Raw genomic sequence first — 14781 nt, forward strand, 5'->3', positions numbered from 1 at the left:
GAGGGCTGAGTGTGGTGGGGGCTGAGCAGCAAAGGCATTATTCAGGGATGTACTGATTCAGCTGTTTTGCCATCTAGAATCTCACACCCCCTCCCCCCAGAAGGGTTAGGTTTAGGGCCCCACTGAGTCACTCTCTTCCAGGAAGCCTTCCCTGATTTCCAGGCCTCCAGTCTCTACTATGTCCTGAGACCCCTTGGACTTTGAATGGATCAGGCAGGCCCTGGGCTGACACTGCCTTGGATGGTTCTGAAGTGCCCTTGTGTCCATTTGTCTCATCTTCCCCCTTAAGAATAAGGGTTCCTAGAGGGAGGGGTCGTGTCCCCAAGTCTGACCCAGAGCCTAGGCCAACCTGCCTGATCCCATCTCAGCCCCCTTACCTGCCCTGTGGCCTCCTCCCCTCTCCCTATCTCTCCCATCAATTTCTTATTTCATAAAAATCAATTTTTGTCCCGTTTTTGCCATCTGCATAAAAGACTGTGGCATCAATTAGCCTACGTTCTCGCTCTCTCTGTCTCTTTTTTTCTCTCCCTCGTCTTTTTTGGAAACCTCTTTGTAGGGAAAATCTCATATTTCAGCAATTTGCATTATCCACACACCCAGCTTTGAAGTTCTAAGTTATGGTAAGAAAAGGACCCACTTATCTGCCCATAAAAAATGTTCAAAGCTTATAAATTCCCTGAAACAGATGTACATTATCATTGGATTTGCCTTTCTTTTTGCTAGAGCATGCCTAATAGAGTTTTGGCCGCCCCCGGTCCCCTTCCCCCGCCCCTGTTAGCATCTAGTCTCCACAGAAGCCCGCTCCCCACTGGGCCAGACCGACTTCAAAGGTCCCAGGCTGTCTGTTAGCAGCAAAGCACAAAGTGGGAACATAGGGGCCTTTTAAATCCCCCACGTTTAAGTCAATATCATGCCTCCCTTCTTTCCCTTCTCCCGGCAGAGGGACATAAGTCAGCCATTCCTTTTCTGCCTTCGTGAGCGCCAATTCAGCAATTACCAGAAAGAGGAAAGTGAGACCTCTGTCTCTCTGTGTCTTTGCCCTCTTGTTCCTTCCAACTTTACTTCTGTTCCTTCTCGCATTTAAGATGATGTTCCGCATCAGGGAAGGTGTTGCTGAGCCCGGGTATGACAAAGAAGTGGATCCCTAACACTTGCATGGGTGATAATGTCATAAGCCTCTTGCATCCAAGAGGCCCTTGTCTCCTCTGACAAGCGCTTCCTCTCTAGGCTACTGTTTCCGGTCCCTTCTCCACTAAGTGGACAGACGGTCACATGCTGCGGTCCCCTCCCGTCTGCTGTCTGTGCTCAGCTTCTCAGACAGCTCCAATGGCCTGCCCTCAGGGCCTTTGCTTGAGCTGTTTCCTCTAGCTTTCACCTGGCTAATCCCTCCTCCTCCTTGAGGTCCCCACCTAATGTAGCTTCCTGCAGAGGTCTTCCTCTCATTCTCAATCTGGTCCCCTCTGTTATTCCCTCACCTGCCTCCCCAGACGTTATCACAGTTAATAACAATGTGATTTTGGTGTGACAGCTTTCTCCTTACCAGACTGAAAGCTCTCTGAAGGGAGGCAGGGAGGCCTGGTTTATTTCCTGCTGAGCGTGGTTCCTGTCATATAGCAGTTGACCAGTGAGTATTTGAGAGTATAAACGGATCAAGGAAACTGGAGATGAACTTGAGACAGGTGTGGCCCAGGGAAAAGCCAGCCGGGCCTGAGAAGGACCTCTCTGAGCAGTGAGAACCAGGTTTGGGTCACCCTCTGCTGGGACCAGGTTTGATTTTGGCAGCTCCCTGTCACCAGGCAGTGGTCTGACCCCAGAGACTGACTTGCAGTAACTAAACTGCACAGCAAGACCCAGCGAGGTCCTCAAATGATAGAGTCTTTCTCCACAATGAAAGAAGGAAGGAGAGAGGGAGGAGGAAAGGGAAAGAGGTCACGTGGACCACATTAGAATATTCTGGTATTCTGGCTAGGAATTTCTGAACAAATCACAATCAGATGCTGCTTTTCGAGAACAGGGCCAGAGGAAATGGAACTGGGTAGCCTCTGTTAAGATGGCCAATTGCCCGCCCCATCAGAAGAGGATCTGGCCAGTGGACTGACCCACTCAAAGTCCCCCAGGACTCCTGTCTCTGGTCTGTGCTGGGAGCCCATAGGCCAAGCTGCCAGTGGTGCTGCCTCTCCGCTCCCAGCACCCAGAACATCCCCTGAACATCCCTGGGTTTCAGTCTGTCCAGAGGCTGCTACCCCTTCCTGGAGGCAGAATCAGCATGTCAAGGAGCCTGAGCAGGACCCTGCGAGTGGGTGTCCCCTGCCTGGTTGTCTTTATGAGTCCAAATTACAGAGACGTGTTGAGTGCCAAGAGCAGGCCACATGTGAGGTCTGACTTGGGGCCGGGTGGGCAGGCCAGGAACGTGCTATGGTTCAGGCACTCGGCAGATATTTAACAAGCACCTATCTTTGCTGGGCCTTTGGGATTACAAAATAATCTTTGGTGAACAAGATAGTGCTTTAGTGGAAACAGATGTTAACCAAATAATCAGAGGCACAAACAAGCTTCTACAGTCCATCCTGATTATTCACAGATTCTTCATGAATTCGCCTGTTCACTAAAATTTATTTGGAACCTCAAAATCAATACCTATGGCGCTTTCATGGTTATCCATGCTCTTGTGCAGAGCAGTGAAAAATCTGAGCCTTTAGATGTGCATATGTCAGCTGACATCAAACAAGGCAACACTCGGCCTCCCTGTTTCAGCGTTCATATTATAAACGTGTTCTTTCCATGGCCCGTTCAGCACTGCACTTTTTGCACTTGTGTGCTTTGTGTTAGCGATGACTGAAGGGCTGACTAGTGGTCCAATGAGCAAGAAGGTTGTGATGTGCCTTATGGAGAAAACGTGTGCTACGGACTTCCCAGGTGATCCAGTGGTTAAGACTTCACCTTCCAGTACAGGGGGTGTGGGTTTGATCTCTAGTCGGGGAGCTAAGATCTCACGTGTCGTGCAGACAAAAAACCAAAACGTAAACAACAGAAGCAATGGTGTCACAAATTCAATAAAGGCTTTAAAAACAATTCACGTCAAAGAAATCTTAAAAAAGAAAATACATGTGCTAGACAAGCTTCATTCAGGCACGGGTTATGGTGGCTCTGGACCCTGAGTTCAGTGGTAACAAATCAACATGGTAGAATAAACCTGGTGTCTTTAAACAGAAACACATACAAAACAGAGTTGATGGAAATGTTGTTTTCAGAGGCTCACAGGAACCCAACCCGATATTTCCCCAATATCAGTGGTTCAGTATTGGCTAAATCAGTGTTTGCGATGACTTTACTGAGAGTAAAATGCAGCAAATAATGAGGCTCAGCTGCTATGACAAATGTGATCAGTGCTATGAATGAAGGGATGACAGTGCACCCAGAGAGCATGGGTACCATCTTTCTGCAGCTGAGAGCTCGGGTCAGGCCAGCAGCCCCACCTCTCAGACCTTCCCTTCACTCACATTTCCCTGGACTTGGCTGGGCTGAGAGCAGAGCAGTGGGAAGACTGGTCTTTGCTAATTTTTGTCCATGCCCATAGGCTCCTGGCAAGGGAGGGTTGAATAACAAACAGCTTGTCCGCATGGACAGGTGTCACACTATGTTTAACCCTGCCACACACTAAGCATGACCCTGCCAAGTCACTTGGCTGAAATGTAACTTGGTTACCTCCTTGGCTTCCACACAAGGTTTTTCTAAGGACATCAGCAAATGCAGGTTGAGCATACAATGAGTGCTCCATAATTGACTGATATGGCCATTTAGCCTCCTCCTAATCTTAGGGCTCAGGGCCTGGTCCCAGGGGCTGGACCAGATTCCTGGAGGGACAAGGAGAGGCCCAGATGCAGGCAGCCAAAGATTCTTGGGGCTCCCTCACTCCTCAGGAGCTGCTGGGCATGACTTTCAGGCTGCCAGTCCCAACCACTGCCCCATCCTTTTGGGAGGGCAGAGCTGCCACCCCCAGGCCCAGTTTATCAGAGCCATATGGGCAATCTCATGCACATTTGGGATTGCTGGCCCACAGTGGGCTGGGCTTGCCCAAGCTCACACTGCAGGTTGGATCTGGCGGGAATGGAGTGAATTCACTGAAGGTAGAAGGGGAAATTAACTGGGCAGGTGGGAGGTGGCACGTTGCTGCCACCACTGACCCCCAGGGGCTCTGAAGCTGGGGTGGGAGTGGGGCACCTGTCATCAGTCAGGACTGCACCTCCTTCCCCACAAGCCCTACGGGGTCAGATTCTCAGAACAGTAGCTGTCATTTCCTGAGGGCCTGCTCCGTACCCAACTATGAACTGAATGCTTCAGGCCCATCAGATCGTTTAATCAGATTCTCACCTCAGCTCAGTGAGCTGGGTACTCTGATTAGCCCCATGTTCAGTCAGTAAAGAATCTGCCTGCAGTGCTGGAGATCTGGGTTCAATCTCCGGGTCAGGAAGATCCCCTGGAGGAGGGAATGGCTACTCACTCCAATATTCTTGCCTGGAGAATCCCATCAACAGAGGAGCCTGGTGGGCTATACAGCCCATGGGTTCGCAGAGTTGGACATGACTAAGCGACATACACTCTCCCTTTCACAGAGAAGGAAACCGAGGCACAGAGAGGCTGCACCTCTTGTCCAAGGTGGCACAGCTGGGGAGTAGCAGGACCAGGATTCAGTCTGGTCTGCCTGACTCGCATGTTCACGCCCTCCACCCTGGGCTGTCCTGCTCACCTGAGCCGAGGCCCCAAGCCTGCGTTCTGTGGTCTGGCTACTAAACCCAGTCACCTCCCCAACTCCACCTACCAAGCCAAAGCAGGCCGGCAGAGGTACGATAGGGCACCTGTATGCTTGGGAACCAAGCCCTGGTCTGCAGCATGGCAAAGCAGCACAGCTAGATGGTCACGTGGAGCCTCCCCTTCCCCAAGGCTGGCTTTGACCACCTGCACAAGTGCCTCTCCAGGGAGCCAGGGCATCAAAGCACAGCAGGAAGACTGGGAAGGGCCCACGGGCATCTCCCTAAAGAGCCAAGGGAGGAAGGGGCACATCAGATCCCCACACCGGGGGTTACTGTGGACACACTGTAGTCAGAGCACACGCCTTGACTCCCACCAAATCCTGTTCTTTGGTGCCTGAAGTTTTATGAGGGGGAGGGTGGTAGGTTATTGAAGGCCTGAGCGGCAAAGCAGATAGGAAAGGAACTCAACTCACACCTACGGGAGAATTATTAAATTCTCCATTTGTGTCCTCTGGCACAGTCATGGCCACTTGCTCCAACATCACGAGGCTTTTTGGAGGTTCTGGGTGGGGCAGGTGTGTGGGGCGCTCTTTCTGTCTCCCTTACATCTCAGGGCACACACTCCTTAAGGCTGGGTCACTGGAGTTCCACCCTGCTTGTGCCAAGGCCCTGGGCTCTTCACACTGTAGTCTGCGGGCCCAGCTGCCACGTCATGTCCCAGGGTGGGTGCTTGTTAAAAGCACCAATCCCTGCTCCCAGCCCCAGGCCCACGGAATCACAGTCTCAGGGGGTGGGCCTGAGTCTCTGCATTTAACACGCTCCCTGGGAGATTCTTATGACCCCTGAAGTTAGGTGTGGCTCTCAAAGGAGGTCACCTGGGTTCTCAGCCTGTCTGCCCAAGAACTTGGAATACCTTGGTACCCAGGCCAAGGAATCTACACCATCAGAGGTGGGGCCCAGGCACCAGAGTTTCAAAATCTCCCCAGGTGATTCTGAAGGACTCATATGATGAGAATTTCTGGTTGCGAGCATTCCATCCCTGCCTGTTCCCAGCCCCCTCCCCAACAGGCTGGTCTAGGCCAAAGTCAAGTCTGGAGGGTCTTCTGTCAAGGTAGAGACCCTCTTGTCTCCGCCAGGCACGTGAACTGGATGCACCACAATGCTCCTACTTCATGGAGAGAAAACGGAAGGGAGAGGAAAGCTCTGGGGCAGTCAGGGGGAGATGGGGCATCTAGGCAGGCCTCTGCCATTTCCTCCCCCTCTGAGGTCACCTTCTGCTACTAGGAGACGGACCTCACTCCCATTCCCTCTTCTCACACTACAGCAAGGTGGGAGTGCACAAAGCCCTTGGCGGGGACATGCATTAATCAGAATCATTCAAGGGCATGAGCCCCACAGGAGAGGAGTCAGGTCAAAGGTCTGCTGCTTTGCAAGAAGGTGATAGGGCCAAGAATAACATCAGAATCCCAAACATGGAAAATGATAGTTAGAAGTGATAAAGCTTCACTGGTTGGAGTAGGGTGCCCTTACACAGCATTTGAGAGTCAATACACAGCTTTCGAAATAATATAATGCAATAATGGAATACTTGCTTGTGTGTGTTAGTCGCTCAGTCGTGTCCGACTCTTTGTGACCCCAAGGATTATAGCCTGCCAGGATCCTCTGTCTACAGAATTCTCTAGGCAAGAATACTGGAGTGGGTTTCCATTCCCTTCTCCAGGGGATCTTCCCGACCCAGGGATCAAACTGGATCTCCTGCACTGCAAGCACATTCTTTACTGTCTGAGCCTGCTGGGAAGCTAACCCACAGCTTTTAGGAGTCAATAAAGTGTTTGTCTGAACCACCTGAATTGGTTCTGCGAAACATAGCCATGCACACATGGGAGAGGGGGCGATATTGGGGCTGGTCCCACGCCTGGGGGAGCAAAGGCAGGAGCTGGGAGGCTGGGTACTGGGGCTGGACTGGACAAGGGGCAAGGGGCAAGGCTGCCTTGGGATCCTTGGAGCCTGCAGTCCCTAGTATGTGCTGGTGAATTCCTGTCTTCGGTGAGGAGGTAAGGGCAGTGGGGGTGGGGTGCCACAGCCCGCTGGCACGGAGCACAGCTCAGGGGTCCCCTTTCATTACCAAGAGTGCTGACAGGCCTCACAGAAGCCGGTTATTAGTGCAGGCAGCCTTCCCCTCCTCCTGCGACCTCCAAGGTTGCCTTCCCTCTGGTCCTGTAATGATTTGACATCTGAACGCTGAGGGAAAGGTGGGATGGGAGTGGGGGTGGGGGAGAGTCAAAGCAACTGCTCCTGGCTGTTTCCTTTGCCAGAAAGTGTAATTGGCACTGCTGGGTGGAAGTGCACGGGCCCCTCCACCCCCCGCCCACCCTTCCACCCTGGGCTTCCCGAACCCCCGTGCTTCCTGGGTGACTAAAGCCTCAGCTTAGTTGGCTGCCTGAGCCAGACAACCCTGGTGTCAGGGACAGATCAGCAGAACCGGGCATCCTAGCGACCAAGCACCCGGAGTTTTGTGCATATGTACAGGCGGTCGGCAGACCCTTAAGTCGGGTCTCTGGATCCCGGGGAAGGTCCAGCCCTCAAAGCTCAGGGCCTGGGGAGCTAGAGCAGTTCCTCTGCGGTGGGTGTCAGATTTGCCGGCAGGACAAAACTCACCCCCACTAGCCTGCAGGAAAGTGCTCACAACCTGGCCAAGAAGCAGGTTGACCGCGCGTTCATCCTCTCATTCCTTCCTTCCCTCCTTCCCTCTCTTTCCTCCCTTTCTCCTCTTCCTTTAGCTGCCGGTGACTGGGTACCACTTCTTTTAGAGCTCATTCACAATTGATCAACATCGAATCGCACAGGCTCTTGAACTCAGCAGGTCAGCATTGGCACTCCAGGTGCCAGGGCTCCAGCTGGTGGGCACCAGACAAGCCAGGCACAAGGATGTGCCTTGGCCTAGGAGGAGACCCACCTATCTGCAGGAGGGGAAGGGCAAGCCTCGGCGGGGTGACAGTGCCTCAGAGCAAGAGAGGGCGTGAGCAGCTGTCGGAGAGGAGCGGGCAGAGCCTGTGATGGACACGGGGAGCTCTCCAAATACATTAGGGCAGAGAGGAAAAGGGCCTAAGTATGAATACTATGCTACTCCTTGGGTAAAAATAAAAGGGTGTGGTGGGAAGAGGATTAAGTGGTAACTGCAGTGTTTTCTTTCTGGAAAATAGATCTGAAATAAATATTGCAAAATGTCAGCATTTGTAAAATCTGGGTAGTGAGCCTCACAGTTACTGTTTCAAAGTTTTCTGTTTCAGAGTTTGTTAGAAATATTTTTTTAAATAGCAAGATGGGAGGGTAGGGGAGAGATGAATAAGCAGGGCATGGAGCATTTTAAGGGTAGTGAAAATACTCTGTACGATATTATAGTGATGGAAACACATCCTTATGTGTGTGCGTGCCGTGCTAAGTTGCTGCAGTGGTGTCCAACTCTGTGAGACCCTTTGGACTGTAGCCCATCAGGCTCCTCTGTCCATGGGATTCTCTAGGCAGGAAACTGAAATGGTTGCCATGCCTGCCTCCAGGGGATCTTCCTGACTCAGGGATCGAACCTGCATCTCTTAGTCTCTGGCATTGGCAGGCAAGTTCTTTACCACCAGTGCCACCTGGGAAGCTCACACATCATTATACATTTGTTCAAATCCATTGAATGCACAACACCAAGAATGAGCCCCAACATAAACCGTGGATTATGGTGTGTCAATATATGTTCATCTGGCAAGCCACTCCAGTACTCTTGCCTAGAAAATCCCAGGGATGGAGGAGCCTGGTAGGCTGCAGTCCATGGGGTCGCTAAGGGTCGGACACGACTGAGTGACTTCACTTTCACTTTTCACTTTCACACATTAGAGAAGGAAATGGCAACCCACTCCAGTGTTCTTGCCTGGAGAATCCCAGGGAAGGGGGAGCCTGGTGGGCTTCCGTCTATGGGGTCACACAGAGTCGGACACGACTGAAGTGACTTAGCTGCAGCAGCAGCAGCAGTAAAAAAAAAAAAAAAAAAACAAGTGCCATCTGTTGAGTGATGCTGACAATGGGGAAAGCAAAACATGAAGCAGAGAAAGGGTATATAGGAAGTCTCAGAACCTTCCTCTCAATTCTACTGTAAATCTAAAACAGCTCTGAAAAAATAGTCTTAAAAAAAAACAATTTAAATGGGGAGATATCTCATTTAAATATATTTATTTTCATAAAAACTGTCAGTGACACTTTCATAGTGTTCCTGTGGGCCAGGCGCTGTTTTAAATCGATGAATTCTCACAACAAATCTGTGGGGTAGGTCTCTTATGATTTCCCCTTCATAAATGGGAAGCTAAGGCTTGAGAAACACACAGAACTACTAGGCGAGGGACTCAGGATTTGAACCCAAGCAGCTGGGCACCAGCATCTGTGATCACACCACCACGTCACACTCAAAGGCACCAGGAAGCTAGGATCAGGGAAGTCAGAGGGCTGTGTGCTTCTTCGTGCGCGCTGTTGCGTACTGTTTGAATATTCCACATGTGCACGCTACTGTTGTGTTTTTTTAAATTAGGTCAATTCCAGGTAGCAAGAAATAATAGAACCCTGACAGGTGTGGGGCTGGGGGAGACGGTACGGACCTCCTCTCAGAGGCTGAGGAAACAGTCTAAGCCCACCAGGTCAGAGAGGCTCCCTGCGTGGACCCAGTGCCTAGCTCGTTTCCATGGCTGCAGCAGTTCTGGGCCTGGGGCACTGTCCGCTCTGTCTGCTCGGGATCCCTCTTCTTCCTTCTTCCGGCACAGACCCCACCCCCTCGCCACAGGTTAGACATATGACTCCGGGGGGTCACAGTGATTGGTCCAGGGGTGGGTACTGGATCCAAACCCAGCCAATCAGAGCCCTTCCCTGGGCCTATCCTAGTGGAAAATCCTTTTCCACCGGGTTGTGCCGCCCAGAGTGCCAACAGCACCCACACCGTGGCAAAGCATGTCAGCGGAAGTATACATCCAGAAAGGAAGCAAGAAGACCCAGGGAGTCTCAGCTGAATTCATAGCCTGTCATCTCAAAGCCAGCTCCCTCCCTGCCTTCCCTCGTTTGGTTACATTCGTATCAGTTTCAGTTGGTTCCTGCCTGAGAGCAGCCCACAGCCCCAAACACTGAGAAGCCCAGATCCACTGGTTAAGGGGTCCTGAGAAAGACTAGAATCCCACCTCTGCCACTTGCTGTGTGTTCTCAAGAGAGTTACTCAACCTCTCTGAGCCTGTTGTACTCCCTGAGCTTCTCCTGGCCACCTCAAAACTCACAGTTGTCACAAGGATTAACTATACTAATCCAGTTCCAGGTATGCCAGTAAGTAATAAAATTAATACGGTGACAACAACTCCACACACTATCTTCAAAAATTACTCCTTACCAACCCCAGTAAACCAACACCAGAGGCTCTGGAAAAGGGGATCCCTGCTGGGAGACCAAGGAGCAGAAAGGCAGGCAGCTGGAGCCACTTTTTCTTCCTGTGTCCCTCCAGATTCACCCTCCACTCTCCTCTTTCCTGGAAGAATGCCCATGTGACCATCAGTAACTCCCTTGCTGTCTGGTTCCTGGTGGCTTCAGCTGAGGAGGCCTCAGCAGGACACAGGAGGACAGGAGAGAAAGGTCCAGAAGTCATTTCCCTGGAGGGTCCCCACAGGCTGGCTCCATCCTTCCAGAAAAGGCCATGGCTCTTTCAGGTGCCCCCACCCCTCTGTCTGCTGACAATGACCCCCCCCACCCCCAGCCCCTCCACTCCAGGGGTAGGAGTGGCACCCAGAGTGCCAGCATAGGGTCTTTTACTCATTTAAGAGGCTTGCCCACACTATGTAGATATTCCCTTTATTAAGCTCACGTACTCATGCTCAGTCATTTCATTCGTGTCTGACTCTTTGCAACCCTATAGACTATAGCCTGCCAGGATCCTCTGTCCATGGGATTCTCCAGGCAAGAATACCGGAGTGGGTTTCCATGCCCTCCTTCAGATTAAGCTCACTCCATTATCCAATTAGAATGTGTGTGTCACCGGTTTTCACAGGGTCCCTGACTAGTTGACGGGGGTCCTTTTCCTGGCCTCCCCAGGTCTCAATCAAAATTCTTTTCTACAGAGGACACTGCTCCAGGGTCCCAACTCTGGCCACTGTTCCCATTTCCCTCCACAATTCCATAATCCCACCGTCCTCTCCAAAACCTATCAGATCCTAAACCTTGAGAAAGGACCCCGGGATGAGAGGCAAGTGGCATTTAATGAACAGCAGCCCCAAAGGGAGGCAGACACAGGGTCACTTCTGGACTTTGGATGTGTCTTGAGAAGCAAAGCACCAATTTCTGCACACCAGAAAAGGTACCTGAGAGTGTATATTTATAGAAAGATACATAGAAATGGACAGATGGCATCTATCTACAGATACAGGAAGCTCTGTTAGAGAATCACGTAGGTATGTATATATTTGCCAATGGCAGGACATGAGGTTTCCACATCTTCGTTCACAACCGACAACACACAATTGCCTGATCTTGGAAAACCACACTTGTTTATGTGGTTAGTTCCCTCTCCTAAGGTTTCCAAAGCGAGAAGGCTGATTTCAGGGGCAGTCTTTAAATATGTGTGTGTATCTTTCTAAAGAAGAGAGGAGGAGGAGAGAAAAAGGAGAAATGTATTTTCACGTTGCACAAGGCAGGAAAGATGGGGCTGGTTTGGGACAGGGGGGCGTGATCCCACTGGAAAGGTGTGAAAGGTTAACTCCAGAAAGGACAGCTAAGGTTTCTAGGTTGGGACATCAAAACACAACAGCCGGGAAGGTCGCGCAGTCCGCTGAAATCCCTTGTAGCACATTACAATCAGTTAAGGGCAAAATAAAATCAGAATCATACTAAGAGGTAGCAGCTGTTTATCTTCTCGGAGATTTCGAGGGTCTCTGGAAGCCCGGCCAGGTAAGGGTGTTCTTCTGGAGTGGGGCAGGGTTCTGGCCGAGGGCTCCGGGGGTGGGGTTGGGGGTAGGGGGTGGGGGAAGGGAAAGGTGTGGGATGGCCCAGGGTGGACACTGGCAGCTCCGGAGCCCCAGGGAGCCTCTGCCACTGCAGGCCACTTCCAAACCCACAGTCACTTCTTGGGTAAGTTATGCAGTCCCCACAACATATAAATAAAAGTTTAGTTCTGTGTTTCCATATATCTTCTACATGGAGGCTAGCTGAATATTAGTGGAGTAACAATAATTATTAATAAACAATAATCGTCATAATAACAATAATTAATAGAATAATAATGCCTTGGGGGGCTGGGGGAGGGGTCCTTCATATGGCGGGGGCGGGGCGGGGCGGGGCGGGGCGGGGGCGGGGCTCTATGCCTCTATGTCTGGTAGAAGTGATGGTAATGGTGGTGGTGTTCGTGATGGTGGTGATGTTCGTGTCTCTGGACCGCCTGGCCGGCCTGGCTCTCGTACACCACCACGGCGGGCAGCTCCCTCAGGTGGTCCCGCCCCACGAGGGTGCCACCCACGGCCAGCGGCGCCTGCAGGCCCCGGCACCCTTGCTGGCTCTCCTTGGCGCGGTGCTTGTGCTTCCGGTGCCCGAGGGGCGCCAGGGTGGGGAGGAGGGCCGGGCTGGCGGCCAGGTGGCTCGAGGGGGCCACCGCAGGGACGGCGGGTCCCCCCGGGGGCTTGCTTCGCGCCCCTCTGGCCACGTGGCCCACACCCACGCTCTTGCCCTGGGCCTTGGGGGACCTCACAAAGTGCTTGCTCCCGTCCTGGGTGCCGCCCCGGAGCCGCTGCTGGACCTCCGAGGCCTTGGCGAAGGGGGCGTCAAGACAGTGGAAGGAGCCGGGGTCCGCGCCCGGGGGCTTGCGGTGTGGGACGTGGATGGCTTCCGGCTCGTGGGAGCGAGATCGAGTAGGGTTGGACGCGCGAGGGGGCAGTTCTGACTTCTGGGCCACTGACGGGGAGCCTAGGAGTCAACGCAACAGACGTTTAGTGAGCACCTACTGTGTGCTGGTGTCGCAGGGGGCCCCAGAAATCACCCGCACCCCCAGTTCTCCCACACGGAGAGAGGCAGCTGTTCCTTATCAGAGCTCCCCTCCCCACCCACTGCCGGCTCCTCCCTGTCTTGGAGGAGAGTTTTCTAGGATGGAACTTTGCCATCTGCTAAGTGGGAAAAAACTGTTTCTTTGTTAGGTCTTTAAAAATAATTAATTCTCCTTCTGAGAGTTTGAAAAGAGAGGAGACAGAGACACTGTTAACTGTCTAAGGCCACCGGGGCACGAAGAAAATCTATGAGCATGTTCCTTTACTTACAGAGGTAACCCAAAGAGGAATTAAACAAAGGAGGAGGGGGAGAAGGGCGCTAACGGGAGTGAAATTAAGTGGGCTGCGTCTTCATTTATCATAGCAAGAGCCAAGATGTCAAGGGCTCATAAAGACAGAGCGGTGCTTTGCTTAACCAAGCCCGGGGTCCTCACTGGAAGAGAGGGGAACTGGGTGGGGGTGGGTCAGGGTGCAGCGCGGAACTGCTGTTTTCACTGAATTAGAAACCCTTGGATAATACTTGATATTGTTCAACTTCGTACATGTATTACTTTAATCTTTCAAAAGTTTTCAAGATCGTCTCCCCGAAGAAGGCTCGAATCTCTCTAGTGAAAGCTCCCCGGAGCCCAGGGGCCAGCGCACACCTCCGCCCCGCCCGCCCGGCCACGCCCTCCCCTGGCCACCCGCTCAAGTAAGGGCGCTACCTTACCAGGCCCAAACTGGGACGTGTAGTTTTCTATCCCCGCGAGATCCAAGTAGTGGTTTCTCCTCTCAATGTTCTCATCCACGCAATGGTGGTAGCAACCGGACTGCTCCAGATGGCTGTCACCCTGGAACCTTTTGGGGAAGGCAAGCGGAAGGGTGGGCCCTGGCCTCACAGTGGGAGAGGTCCCACAAAGCTCCTGGGAAGTCACCAGACAAGCGTTTCTGGACCCTCTGTTAATTTCAGTCTGGGTCTTGGGAGCGGGGGAGGGAGTGACCACTTCAGTACTCTGGCCCTCCTTTTCCTCCCCTGCCTGGCCTCCCTGGGCCAAAGCAAAGGAGAGAGTAACTGATCAAAAAAGAAGGTCCAGAGCCAGGCTTCAAACCGTGTGTCCCCAGTGTCTGCCTGGCTCCCCAGGGGGTGGGGAGAACAGAAGCCCCCAAGCCATTGGAGTTGAGGTCAGCAAACTCCATCACCGGCCCAAAATCCAGCATGGGCCTTCCCAGTGTGTGCGTGTAAGGTGTGTGTGTGTGTGTGTGTGTATATGTGTGTGTGTGTGTGTGTGGTGAGGGTGACGTTTTCCCCACTGCAGGCTTCTGGGCTCCCTGCCCCTCCCCTTCAAGGGTCTCTGTGATCTGCCCATGCTAGCTTGCCTCCTCCCTGCTCCCCTTAGGACAGCCTCCCACATCTGTGGCCAGCCTGGGCACACCTGATTCCTAGCCCTCTCCTCACACCATGCTGTGTCCCTGCTTGGACCCCACCTTCTCTCTTCCCCCTGTGCTGCTATTTCTCAAATCCCAGTCATTTCCTCTCCACATACACAGATACTGGTACATCTTCGTGCCTCCCATGTTACTGTTACACTACATTACTGTTTAACTCAACACTTTTCTTTACTCAGGCTCTCTCTTTTCATCCCTCCCTCCCTTTCCTTCCTTCCTTGCAGTTAAAGAAAAACAACAGGTGAAAGCTAATTGCAGTCTTACAATCCTTTATCCACATTTCTGAAATCCAAAACGCCCCAAAACAAAGATTTTCCATAACTCGTTTGGCAGCCAAGCTTGCGCTAAACAGATGTGAAGGTAGCTATAGTCTTTATCTCACTTAACGTGAATATTTATACATGTCCCTGAAGAAATATTTCTGTGCTAAATCCTGGGTTGCTGCTCAGACCTCAAACAGAAATATGGTGGAAGCACCTTTCTAAAACTCAACAGATGCCAAATTCCAAAACAAATCTGGCCCACGGCATTTTGGATGAAGCAGCACAGACCTACATTTAGGTATT

The 14781-nt window shown here is 52.1% G+C and overlaps 1 protein-coding gene across 1 annotated transcript in view; it reads right to left on the minus strand.

The window, feature by feature from the left end:
• Window positions 1–11111: 11111 nt before the first annotated feature.
• Window positions 11112–14781, minus strand: part of NKD1 (NKD inhibitor of Wnt signaling pathway 1) — an 89524-nt gene continuing 85854 nt past the window's right edge. The window contains exons 9-10 of the mRNA XM_055412805.2: window positions 13500–13627; window positions 11112–12713 (exon numbers count right to left, since the gene is read on the minus strand). Coding sequence (XP_055268780.1) covers window positions 12121–12713; window positions 13500–13627 — 721 coding nt within the window. The 3' untranslated portion in view covers window positions 11112–12120. The remainder of the gene's footprint in view (window positions 12714–13499; window positions 13628–14781) is intronic.

This window comes from Moschus berezovskii, chromosome 22 (genome assembly GCF_049115385.1).
Source record: "Moschus berezovskii isolate FMDL1 chromosome 22, NW_MosBer_1.0, whole genome shotgun sequence".
Lineage (NCBI taxonomy): Eukaryota > Metazoa > Chordata > Mammalia > Artiodactyla > Moschidae > Moschus > Moschus berezovskii.